The sequence below is a fragment of the Indicator indicator genome, chromosome 22, assembly GCF_027791375.1.
Source record: "Indicator indicator isolate 239-I01 chromosome 22, UM_Iind_1.1, whole genome shotgun sequence".
NCBI classification, from domain to species: domain Eukaryota; kingdom Metazoa; phylum Chordata; class Aves; order Piciformes; family Indicatoridae; genus Indicator; species Indicator indicator.
In genome coordinates this window covers 4,882,429-4,896,296 of record NC_072031.1, presented here as the reverse complement: position 1 = coordinate 4,896,296, position 13,868 = coordinate 4,882,429, and the positions used below count along the sequence as shown (strand labels likewise).

Below are 13,868 nucleotides of genomic sequence, written 5' to 3'. Positions count from 1 at the left end.
CATCCAGATAACAATTCTATGAAACATCTATGGAGAAACAGGGTTCCCTATATATTGTTGTATCTTCTAACTGTGACTGCAAGCTTTCACTGAAGATTATTTCCTTTTTTAAAAAATGTCTTCAGAGCTTTTATAAGGGCTCACTCCTTTGTGGATTCTCCTCTCTCACTTCAGAGGTTTCCTCCCACTCCTAGGTGCCTACTTTGACAAAAGCTGTTGGACATAATTGTCTTTCAGGATTCTACACATCTCCCATCGCTGAAAGAAGTGGTGCAAGAATTCAGAGCCATTTTCCAGACCCACAAAGATAAGAGGATTGTCAATGAGGAAAGGAGTAAAGATTGCTGCTTTAGAATTACACAAGACCTCCTTATTTAGCTGCACTTTCTACACAGAAACGCTTGTAACTGCAATATTTTACAAGGAAAAGAAAAGCACTACACAATGCTAATGCATGTTCACAGGACTCTATGCCAAGAGTCAGCCACTTTGATGACTACTTAGGGAGCAGAACAGTATTACATAGCTTTAGGGCCACCTCTCGACACAGATAACACACACTTGAATAAGCACAATGAGAGACTCTGGACCTATTACAGCCACAGGGATTTTTGCCAATTATTTCCAAGAAAACACATTTTAATCTATAGCATTTACTCTGTAACTGAATCCCTGGTTTGTTTTATAAGTGACTCAATGGTTTTGTTTTATAACACGTGACACTTTCAAGTCTGGTCATAGTCAATCACTATCAGTGGAAGAATAAAGTTTGTTGCTGTTAGTGGCAGATTTAGGCAGAATGGTGAAACCTGTATCAAAACATATCATCAAAACCTTATTACTTTCTGTCCACTTCATCTAAATGAGCCTAAACTCACTGAAGGTTTCCTAGTCATTTCTCTGACCTTACTATCCAATGTAGCTTGGCAGCTAGACCCTTTCAAAACCAAAACTCAAGGAATGAGGCAAAGGTCCCAGTCTGAGACATCTGACATAGGTACTGACACAGTCAAGATCAAAATAAAACAGACAGTTGTGGTCCCTTTATGGCAATGCTGGATTCAGGTAAGAGTGAGGAGTGATCTACCTTTTAGATGATATAGTCATGGTTGTACAAGAATTCAAATCTACATTCCCTGCCAGCAAGGTGTGTCCCAGCTTCTGCTGGGATGGTCCTCACCCAGATTCACATCTTGAAGAGCTTGTGCTGTGGAGTAGATGAAAATTCAAGATTTATTAGTCTAGAAAGACAAAGGAAGACAAAGCATCTCTTTAGTTTAATAAAGTGCTCAGCTGGGAGGGAGAAGTCCTGATTTTGATCCTTACACCTTTTCTACGTATTTTCAGTTATTCATTTCACGCACAGCAGGTACAAAAGTTCTCCCCGCTTCAAGGCACGCATCTTAATGTTGGAAAAAATCGTATTTCAACATTTTTTCCAGATGAACATCTGTAACAGTAACTAAATTTATGGATGCATTACCCTAAGGATTAAAAACTTTACAAAAATATTAAAAATTAAAGTATTTCTATAATTACCTGCCAAGACTGGAGGGAGGAAACACAAAGAATTACCCTTGAAATTAAAGCCCTTCTTTTAGTCTTGTTCATTTGGCAATTTTGCAATTCTAGTTCTCTAGTCCTTTTGCAAACACAAGAGCTTAAATCCTATTTTATTGATTTATATACAGAAGATGACGCAAAAGGCACTTCTATAGCATCTTTCATCTACAAATCTCAGTATAGTCTTCAAACAGCAATTAAACTTCGTAACACTTAACTACCTCCTCCAGTGTGTTAACAACTTGTTTTATAGCTGATGAAACCAGTGCAGAGGGAAGTTGAGTCATGTACTCAAGGTCACAGAATAAATCCATCCTGTAACTCAAAAATGTCACTTTGCATGCTTAAAGTCCATAAAATATTTATATTGGCTGGTTCGGAAAAAAAAAAATTCTTGAGATTCACAGTTGATTTATAAAGTAGTTGGCACCAAGATATTACAAAAAATACTCTTCTTGATAATATATTTGTTACGAAACCATGCTCAATACTATTCTGAATCTTGTCTTCTTTGAGAATTGGAAGTACCAAATCTTGTTTCTGCACTAAACTAGCATCAGTCACTTAGACTGGGGCATAGCACACTGGTATTATTTAACTTATAATCTAGTCAATATGCAAGAATAAGGACAGCTTCAAGACTTGGTAAAAGCTCTTTCGAACCACTGAACAATTTGGTTTTATAAATGTGGTTTTGTGCTACTTATAATTGTATTTTCCTCCACCCAATTCTGGTACACTTCTATGTGTAAACCTGCATGTGCATGATGAAAGAAAACTGCTTGAAAGAGGTTAAAACATTAGATTAAGAGGTTGGCTTTCACTATTAGCACTTAACTCCTAGGCATACATAAGAAATTCTCAGGCAAAATCCTGTAAACCATTGTTTGATCAGGACAAACACAAACAGCTCTCCCACACTACAAAGCACATGCAGTGAGCCATTTGTCATGTGTTTGCCAGCCTTCGGCTTGACTTTGCCAGATCAAAGCCTCCTTTGTTCTCTTCAAGTCCAGTTTCCAAAAAACAGCTGAGAAGTCCCTAGAAGAGAACTAGATTTCTTAAAGAAACTTTAATGTAGTTATATTTACAGAATTAATAATTTCACTTTCTGTATGATCTTCCCTAAGAAACCAGTAAGGAGTGAAAAATTTATATATAAGATAGCATAAACAAGAGCAAAGCCAAAGATGTGTCACAGGCACAGTCCTTGTGAGGCTGATTTCTTCTTGGTTTAGTTTTTACAGTGGGGGTGTTGTTTATATGCAGCAGTAATACAATTTACTCTTCTGTGAGTACATCAGTCTTGATGTGTTTGGAGATCTGAGTAACATATCTAATGTCTAACAACTCAGAGACACATGAACACAGCTGGCAGTGGAAAAAGGTGTAAGCAAAAAGAAAAAAAATGAAGGAAGTAGCTTGAACTTGTGGCCTTTTTCACTAAGTCATACAAAAGAGAAAAATGACATGAAAAATCAAGCAATGCAGATATCTGCAGTTCTTGGTCATTATTTACATAACTGCATCACCATGGTTGGGGTTTTTTTAAACAGAAGTGATAATTTTCTTTGCAATCAATCATCAAAGATCTTGGTCATACAAAACAAATTGTTGCAGCTTTATTAAGATAAATTTTGAATTGCAAACAATATTTTACTCCTTCCTTACATGAGATTACCTTACTTTTTAATTTTTCTATGCAAATTAAATGAATTTAAATGTGAAATAGGCAGACATATCTATATAAAGATCTGGACGTGTACTACACTGAATTTAAATTTCACAAGCTAGCATGACTTTTCATATGTAGACCAGGCCTAAATCATAAGATACAGAAGCTTGCTCCTCAAACCAGCTGACTTGCAGTATCTTTGATATAAAAATTTATACAAATAAATACTTGACTGGATATTCACAATGCTTTTGTGCAACGTTTTTTCTCAATTATTAACAACAGATTAATGAAAAATTAGCAATACAGACTGCGTTTTCATCCTGGTTTTATTCAACTTGTATATAATACTGTTTTGGGAGGTTCAGTGAATATTAACAAATAAAAAGTACAAGCAATATTTAGAATTGGAAAAAAAAAAAAAAGAGAGAGAAGTAAGTACAACTCTTCCGGATTGTTCAGATTACAGATCTTTAATTGAAATAATTCACCCCAAAATCAAAGCAGAACTCAGAAGATTCTCCTTGTAACACATTACACATCTATCAACAATTGCAACTGCCACTCAGTGATTAAAAAAAGAGAGAGAGGGAGATGAGCGAAACATACAAAGCCTAATTTTACAGCACAGACAAGCAATTTCAGTTCAACAGAGAGGAAACATCTTCTTTAATGACAAAATTAAGAATTTAAGAGCAAAGTCCTGTTGCAGTCTTTATAGAAAAAAATATCATGAGATGATAAACAGCAGATGCTTGTGGTAATATTCCACCCTGAGGAGGGGCCAGGACAAGAAAGATGAAGAACTGAAAGCTGATCTTGGAGATTAATGTGGTGCTCATGGGAAATTCACCATCATGCATAAAGATACAGCTCAGAACTAAAGAGAAGGAGAAAATTCAGAGTGCAACAAAAGCCTCCTAGCAATACTAGAGAGAGAGAAAAGGAGGAAAAATAAACAAAAACACTGTGGGGAATTAAAAGCCTACTCATGATGAAGGTAAAAGGAACTGAGCTGTACAGACAGCTACATGTACAAGGCTGCTGCAGAGAAGCCTTACATTGCCTAGCTTCAAGGAAAATGGACGGATCGAGTCAGGGCACAGCAGAAGTCAAATCTAAGCTGACGCAATCAAATATTCAAAGTACACCACTGCTGATTAACACACCACTGTGTTAGTTGATCTACATATTTGGCACTATCTTGTATAAAAATCTAGATTTTTGAGGGGTGTAAGTAAACCCTCTTTACATAAAGAGTAAGATTTTTAAAAATGAGATTCAGTTAAGCTCCCCTTAAGCACCTCAAGTCTCAAAATTGAAATCAGTTGCTGAACTGCTGCAGAATGCCTTTAGCTTCCTAAGCATGGTTCATACTTTCAAGCAAGGCTAAATAAATACCATCAATAACAACAGTCATCAGACTTGAGCCTGCAGTGGAAGACAGTAGTCTAGGAAGTCACAGAGGGCAAAATCTTAATTTGAGAACTGCAATGCAGTATATGCTGACATGGCTATGGAACTGACCCCAGAAAATTCCTTTAGAATCTGGGATTTAGGCTTTTCCTTGTCTGTAAAATTACTGTGTGAATACCTAAGCTTCAGCAACCCAAAATATTTTCAGCCCTGGAAAACACTAGTGAACTTCCAATAATTTAGAAGAACAGATCCCATTCTTCACTTTGTCCTAATCACTATTCAACAGGAATAGGTCCACACCATTTGACCTTACAACAACCACCCGAATGGCACTTTGCATTTAAAGGGGCATGGCCTCATACAACAGGGTATCCCAAAATTCCCTAATATTTCCAAGAAAGTCCTAAACTTCCTATGCTATGTGAGATGAGCAGCAATAAGTCTCATAGGATCTGCCCTCATAATGTAAATATCAGCACAATCTGAGTAATCTGGGTCAGGGTACAATCTTTTGTTAAAGGGCAGCAGGTTTTTGTCTTTATGTATGAAAAATCTATCATAATAACATCCAAAAATACAACACAGACAGAAAATAAGGGGTGGGAAGTGGCATGGGTTTCTTCTAGTGATGTACCTGTATCTAGTTGACAGATGTAGCTATGCATGCCCTACTGTAAAACTGCAATAGTTGTCTTATGTCCCCTCTCTTTTTTAAATCCAAACAGCCGACAAAGTCAATGATGACTTCTACACCAAGCGCCGACATCTTGCAGAACTGGCTGCCAAGGGGAGTCTGCCACTCCACCCAGTGCGCCTAGATGAAGAGAGAGCTTACACAATTGACAGTGGCCTAACCAAGCAGAACGGGCAGAAATCCAAAATTTCAAAGATACACACACACCCACTAGGTTACAATGCCCACTACAAGACCTGGGATCCCACCGACCAGTCTCTTAGGCGGCAAGCATACACAAACAAGGGGAAACATGGCATGCCAGACCCGACGTTAAGTGATCCACTGACGACCCGGAGCCAGCATTATTTGGGCCCACAGCCATACTTCATAACTAACAGCAAGACAGAAGTAACTGTTTGAGTTTGTTTTCCTTTTTTTTTTTTAAATGAAATCCTTTAAAAATCACACTCAAATACACACACAACACAAACACTCAACTGAAAGGCAAAAAATGTATTTAAAATATAAAATAATAATTAAAAAGAAAGGAAACAAGAAGGAAGGAACTTCCACCTGGACACTCTTAGTATCCAGCCAACTGTAGGCCGAAGAGTGGGTTAACACCATTCAGCAATACACACTGAAGGTTGAATTATAAACTCCATTTGTATTTCACAATGGAACACTGACCCTTGCGACTAGATTTTTTTTACTTGAAACTAAAATCCATGATGAGAAGTAGCACAATCTAGAAAAACTTTGTCTGCTTAAACATTTACACTTTTTTCCTGCCTTGAGACAGAGGAAGAAAGAGAAAACAATATACTGTAATATATTATTTCAGAGAGGAATTTTGTATAAAACCTATTAATAATCAATAGACCTGTGAAAAGCCAAGAGCAAATATCTTGGTACATCCCCTAACATCTATTATTGTACTTTTATCCCATCCTATAGAAAGTGCAAAAAATATATAGACAATAAGGGACAGAGACTCCTTCACAAGAAATTTATGAAGACTGTTATGATTAAGAGGATATGGGAACTTTCTGGCTGGTAGAGAATTCTGCAGGATGATAACAAACAGCAGAAGATTTTATTTCAATTTACTTTGTTTGATTTGAGATTTTTGGGAACCTCCAAAATAAGAAGAGACATATGACACAGAAAGCTGCTGGGGGAATAAGGGCATCAAAATATTCCCTCTCAGTCCTCCTGTTTTCAGGCAGATGGTAACAATTCTTACTTTGCAGACTGTCAGGACTTTTTCTTCATGTTTTGCCTATCTTCAACTGCTTCAGACTGAAATTAAGCGTGGGTGGTGCCTTTACTGTATTACTATTGTTCAATGATAGTCTTGTTTCTCAAAGTGATCCCTCTGTTCCTTTAAGCTATTTCCTCATGTTTTGCTAAGGATGACAAGGGCTCTGCCCTGCTCAGCCTCCTCTGTTTGTCTCAAAGGGAAACTGGACTATATCTCCATGCAGTGGTTGCACAGTCAAGACTATTTAGTTAGCCCCTCCATTTTCCCAGTTTAAACTTTTCCCTTCTAGTCTCTCATTTTGTACTTGCTTTTAGCCATGGTAGTTCTTTGTAGTTCAACTAAATGTTATATGGTATATTGTCTCTACGTTTGGCTTTCTATAGTGGTGTTCCCTCTTGGTGGACTATTTGGCGGAAAAGGCTAATGGATTAGCCTCAAACGTCAGAGATCTGGGTTTAAACTAAACAATTGGACTTGTGGTATTGACTGTGGTCCTGATGAGCTGGATGCCTTGTTTGCATGAGTAAAACCACTCTTGAATTTGGCATTAGTAGTAGACTCACAGTCCTGGGCCTGCAAAGGCTTTGGCATATCCACAAAGAGATAAACAAAGTCGGGATGGGATGGTGGTGCTGCAACAGCCTGATGGCAAGAAATGCACTCAGTCTTTCACTTAAATTCCTACCCTTCCCCCCAAAACAAGTTATTTGGCTAAATCCTAACTAGCTATATCACTAAAGTTGTATTTTCACCAACTGTTAAATTCTTCTGGAGATTAGTTTGGAAGAGTATGCAGGAAGGAGTAAGAACTGTGATGTAAGAAGAATTGGAAGTGGCATTTCTTACCATACTCAACTGACTGGCAGTGCTGCTTCTTAGTCAAGGATGCAAGGGCTAAGAATTTGCAATGTGATTAAATGGAGAGACCTTTTTTTAGCTATATCAAGATTGATTTGCATCCTGAGAGCACTGGCATCTCTCCATAAGAGCACTGCTAAATTGTACGATCATATGTTTTAAGACTATCAGAAGTGGACAAAGCCCACAGGACAAATACTTTGCACACAACCCAGATTCTCCATTACCTTACTTTTATTCCTTTAATCTTTACTGCCTTCACAAATGGCTGACTTTATTTGACCCTTTATGGAATGTTGATGTTAATCCATATGCTTTAGATACACATTACAGCTGCACTCTAATTCACACAGGTTTCGTGTAACTTAAACATATTTTATGTGGAAATATTTTAGTAACTGTATGTTCTGTAAGTAAACCCGTGTTAATACTTGTTAACTACAGAGTTTATGATACCAATAATACTTCCTACAATAAAATGTTGGTTTGTTTTTTAAGAATGTTTATTTGTAAACATATGTATTCACTATATTAATATGAATTTCTTACCTGGCAATAAAACTGATTCTATGTGAATCTAACTTGCTGACTCATTCCTAAATTTGTATCACTAGTCAATTTTTTAGTATTAATTGAGCTTCTGGAGCCTCTCTCTGCAGCCCTTGGGGTTCACCTCAGCATGAATGATGGTCTGACTCTTCCATTGGCAGTGTTGTGAACAAAAAGTTCATTGAAAAGCAGCTGCATCTTGTATGCATGTGTGCAATGACAGTTACAGACAAGGAAACGATACCCACAAGGCATTTGAGCCCTACAAAGCTGCATGTGCCCTGTAAGCCTCCAGGCACCACACACAGCTTGTTTCACTTGATCAGTTAATTACAGTTTTGAGGAAAAAAAAGAGCTAAGTGTGCACAGGGCCAGATCCTGGTCCTCATGAACACATGGAAGCTCTGCAATACACTTCAGCCATGTCCCAGAATTGGAACTATGCACGATGAAACACTGGTGTATACTGCTTCGAAGTCTTTATATGTTCATTACAGAAAAACCTGTATCCACCTGTGCGCCAAGACTGCTGGAACATAAAGTCCTTTACAGGCTTTTAGTACTGCTAATGGCTCATAAACCTGACAAAGAACAGAAGCTCAGAAAAGGAGAGTGTTTGGGTAGCTCCTGTTTGCTTTGCTGCAATGATATCTCCAGAATTCAGACTTTAGATTTTAATAAATCTGGGAAAATATTTATGCTTTACCGTATTCTTATATGGAATGGTTATTGAATTTTCAGTAGTAAATAAATAACCTTTTGCAAATCCCTTCTGCACACAGTTCTGCACACTTTATTTAATCCTGGTCTCTACACTTAAAGTTGGGAAGGACTTCCAGTGATAAATATAGTCTTTACTGTAATTATATCATCCTTCGATTCTGCATAGATAATTTAATTTTGCTAAAAACAATTATGACAAGAAGCATTATTGTATTATATCACCTCATATATCATCTAGTGCTGACAATGTGAAAATAGGATGAGTACCACATGACTAAAAAATAAGGATTGTTATTTTTCTGAGTGGGAGATTCATATTATTGTCTCTACTGATTATACGTGACTTCAGATAACTTTTGTCATTTATTTCAGCATGAATATGTGCATAGTAGTAGAGAAGCCATTCTAGCTTGGGTATGAAAGCTGGTTTTGGCCAAAACGGAATGAAAGTCCTTTACATTTCCAGTTATAAAGCAACTGCTCCTTGTACTGTTTCTAAAATATCATGACTTAATCAGGAAGAAATAGCTTCAAGGATACATTAAAATATTAATTAAAAATCAAGAAAAAAAATCCAGTATTAGTTCAACAACAAATCTCTAAAGGTGCAAAAATATTATTAATGCTATTGCCTGTATAAGATAGTAGAAACTACTTGTATAATTCCTGGTGACTAATCCTCTAAAAATGAGACTGGTTTGGGAGACCAAAATCTGAGGTTTTCTAATTGCAAATAAAATTACTGATTTACTAGTAGTTTGGCAGAAGATGTAGCATATAATGGCATTATTCCAAAAGTCACCTGGAGTCATGGCACTGTCCTGGTTTACAAGATGCACATTACATTTACATTACACTCCATACAGCTGCTGCCCACCGTAAGAGGCAAGATGTACGAGATGTCACATCCTTCAAGCCATATTCAGCAAGTCCCACCAGGCTGTGCACAGAAGAGTGAAGATGTCTAATGTGATAGTATAGCATTCAAACTCAAGCTTACCTCAAGTGTTTGCCCATGACATGAGCAGTGTTTTCTCAACAACAGGCTTAATGTCAAGGGATGACAATAGAAGTGGTGAAGGAAGAGGCTGTGCAAGGTAAATTTGTCACTGGCAGCTTGGGTTGCTACTCACAGAGCGCACCTCTTGCAGCACTTGTGCTCTGCTCTAGCAAACTGTACCATCAGACCAGCTGGCTCTCCTGGTATATATTGTGTTGGACCATGTTTAGGAGGGCAGTGGCAGGTAAGTGTGGCTAATGAGGGAAGATAGACTTCAATGTTTTATGCTAAATCACTAGATCAATTCAATTGAAAAATGTGACATAATAGCACATTAATCGCAGCCTACAGATGGGGGAAAAAAAAGAGCCAGCAAATGCTATTACAGCTAAATCTCAGGGGAAGGCTTTCAATGTAAACACCGACATACAACTATAATTTGAAAAGTGGTTGTAAAAAACAATTTGTGGAATTCATGCTTTAGAGATTTTCAGGCTCAAATTTGCTCAGCCTGCAAGTAAGATGTGCCCTTACACCTGCCAACTCAATCTGGAACATGAGTGTTATACCAGACTTTTCTTCCCCATCCAGCTACATTAATGAAAGTCAGGACCAAATTAGAAGAGTGGTTATATCCTGTATTTGCACCAAAAAATGCTGTCAAACAAAAGCAACTGACTGGACCTAGTAAATGCTTCTTCAGAAGATGTACCATGGAGAATTTGACACATCTCACTCAGTTGTGCCAGCCCTACAAGGTTAGCAAAACCTAAGACACATGTATTTGTCACCAGTGACAAAGAATGAGACTTTTTGACACTGGAAGAAAATCAGTCCTGACCCTAGGTCTTCCTGTGTCAGAATGTGCCAAATAAAGAACGCCCAAACAGGCCAGGGCTTCCTGGATAGGCCCTCCCCATCCCAGGACTGCTGGCAATATAATGGTCCTGCTTCAAGAGCAAGGTGTTATCTTTACTTCAATTTAATTTTTCATCTTCAGAGTTTACGGTCCCTTTCTGGGAAGCAGAAGTCATGGATTCAAGCTTACATGAGGTGGAGATAGGTCTAGACCCCCAGTCTATCAGCACTGCTCTGATTTCACATGAGAAAAGAGTGAGATGCTACTTGTAGCTAAGAGCATAATTCAATGTTAAGAGAAATTTTGGTCCTTCACAGATGCATGAAGAGACTCTTTGTACCCATCTTTCTCTGCAGGTAGCTTGAGGGCAATTTTGCATCCAAAATTTTGAAAAATGCTCTTTTGTTGTTAGGCTTTTTGTTTGTTTGTTTGTTTTAAGTAAAGATAGAATTACATTTTTTGGCCTATCCAGAGCATAACAATACACTCACACTTAAATACACAGTTGCACCTTGTCTAAGTCAACACTAGCTTGTTTCACTTAGCAACTTCACCTTCATTTAAATTGTAAGAGGCATTGCTGTCTCTTAATAGGGGTTGATGCTGCAGTGACAGAGTTCATCTTCTGAACCTGCATATCAAATGTTGTGTGCATCCCTCACAATAAATAAAGCTAGGAATACAACAGGCTATCAAAAGTGATGATCTCAAATCAAGAGAGAATGTCAGGCAGTGCTGCTGCTCAACCTAAGGTTCAGCTACAAACTAGAACTGAAAAATGGGAATAATCACAAGCTTTTTCAGTGGCCATTGTCAGGTTTATTTTGTCAAGGAAACAAGTCCCAGCATGTGTGTCACTGGAGCCACTAAAACTCCCTGAGCAGAAATAAATTATTCTTTAAACTGCACACAGCCGTTGGCCTCATTTTCACTCTTTGATATTTGGGTTCACACTAACATTTTGATCACAGATTTTGCCAGTGTTAGTGCATATAATTCCCTGAGGTAATTGGTCCCCAAGGGAAAGAGCACTTTACCTGCTACTTAATATTTCTTTAAGCAACAGAAACATTGCAAAATATCATAACTGTGCTCTTTTTCCCTGCCACAGGTGAAGAGTAACTAGATTTTGCTTTGTCCTTACACAAATATGGACAGAGCTCAATGACTCCTACTTTTCTGTCTCTTTTCAAGGCAGTGCTATGCTTCAGTAGAGAGTTTTCATACACTCTTTGCAGGGCACAGCACTGACAGTGCACAGAGACACTCTCGCATACTAGGAATGAAAAAAAAATGTGCAACTGAAAGACATAAAGATAGACTGGGCTACTGTGGATTCAGTACTGGCTTTGCCACAAACCAGGATTTGGTGGCTAGTTTCCACCACCCATTTGAAGAAATCAGGAGAACTGTGTGGTATTTTAAAATCTGGTGTTCCCCAGTGAACTCCTGCACTCTTCCCAAGCATCCCCTCAGACTCAGCATCTCATTTGGGCTCCAGGTTCCATACCAATGTCAATGGCACAGAAGAAGTCCTTCTCTCTCCCTCTGCACATGTGTATGCACGCACACATTTTACAAGGTTTTCCAATCAGTCACTTGACCTTTGGAGCTTGACTCCCTAAAACATTTGTGTTTGCATACCATCAAAGAATCACCCTGATCTGGAAAATCCACCTAATTGTCTTGCTACATTTTAGGGATCTTATATTACTTTTGAAGATGGGATCTATATCCTTAACTTATTTTAATGCTTTCAAAAATGAAATACTAAAGAATGTGACATTTTAAGGCTGTAATGTATTTTACCATTACTGCTTGGGGAATGATAATACTAAGAACGATAGAGAGCAATTTGACAGGATCCATTAAGGCAGAGACAGCTTGTGTATGCTATTATGCACAAGGCCCTGCACAAGTATGCCTATGCAGAGGGAACTGTTCTGATTTTTACTAACAGTGATGTATGAGATGTATTTTTTTTTTTCTGTTCCAAGAGATGCATCTAAAAAGCACATGGCTAAGAGTGCTCATAACAAAGGTGCCCCATTGAACACAGCAAGAAACACAACATTGTACAGTCTGACTCTTAATAGCAAAGGCCTTGATCCTGTACTGCTGAGTTGGTGGCAGGCTTGTCAGTGTGGGAAGACCAAAACCCAGGCAACACACATTCACTCTTTGATATGAAAAAATGTTTAGGCTGCACTACAAGTGATTTCTTTCAATTAGACACCAACTAAATGGTATGGGGGAAGAAATGCAGCGGACAGATGACAGATCTCCTGGACTCAGTCACTGCTGAGATGCAGTTCAAAAAAATAATGGCTGCAACACTGCCTAGTACCAAAATGCAATTATCCTGCCAGGATCCTACCTGGTTGACACAGCTTGTAATGGGTAGGGAAGACTCCACTCTCAGGTTGTTGCTTGGGTTCAGTGTGCATCTTCAGAATCTGTGAAAACCAGCCACTACAGCCAATAGGATACTGAAATCTGCATAAAGTCAAACTGCAGGGTATAAAACATATCACTTTTTATAAACATACTGATTTTTAGGGCCTAGTTCAAATTTCCTTGTGATTTGCTGCCTAGCTTCTCAGAAACATCTACCTTAAGCACTTATCTTTTTTTTTGTTGTTGTTGTTAATATTTGGCTGCTTACTTATCAAGATTTTCTTTTTCTACATAGAATGAGTGCCACATGAAATACTGGTATTCCTCATGTTGTTACTTCACTGTGTAAAACAGTTTATTATTAATTGGTTATTTTATTAGGTGAGATATTTCTCAAAGATAGTAGTATTAGATGAGTTTTCAGTAGGAAATGCCTATTTTACCACTCCCAAGATTACTGATAATCACAGTTCAGTTATTTTCAGTGGCACTTCCTTAACAGGTTAGTAACAGAAATATTTACTTTAAAAAATTCTATATACACTACAAAGGCTATTCTGTTTCTTTTTATAGTAAGAAGAGAATACATGTGTACTTGCAAAAAGATTGTGGCCATGTGGAGTGTGAATGAACTAGTGGAAGAAAGAGGACACTACACTTAAGAGACAATACTGAGTCTTTTACCAGCTCAAGTCCCTTTCTCTCTATCTGTAATATTACAGCCCAAACCATTGTGTAATACAAAAGTACGACAGAAGGTGAAGTGTAGCCAGTGCATTTAATAAATTCAGGGAAAGATGAAGTTGTCTTTCCAATAATGACTTTCCACCATGTTCCATTATATTTGTGTACTCTAAGAGTGACCCTTCAGGATGGGTCACAGTT

At 37.9% G+C, this 13,868-nt stretch overlaps 1 protein-coding gene across 1 annotated transcript in view; it reads left to right on the top strand.

Annotated features, from left to right (window-relative positions):
• SHISA9 (shisa family member 9) overlaps positions 1-5,753 on the top strand; it is a 170,645-nt gene extending 164,892 nt beyond the window's left edge. The window contains exon 4 of the mRNA XM_054391240.1: positions 5,383-5,753. Coding sequence (XP_054247215.1) covers positions 5,383-5,753 — 371 coding nt within the window. The remainder of the gene's footprint in view (positions 1-5,382) is intronic.
• Positions 5,754-13,868: the final 8,115 nt, after the last annotated feature.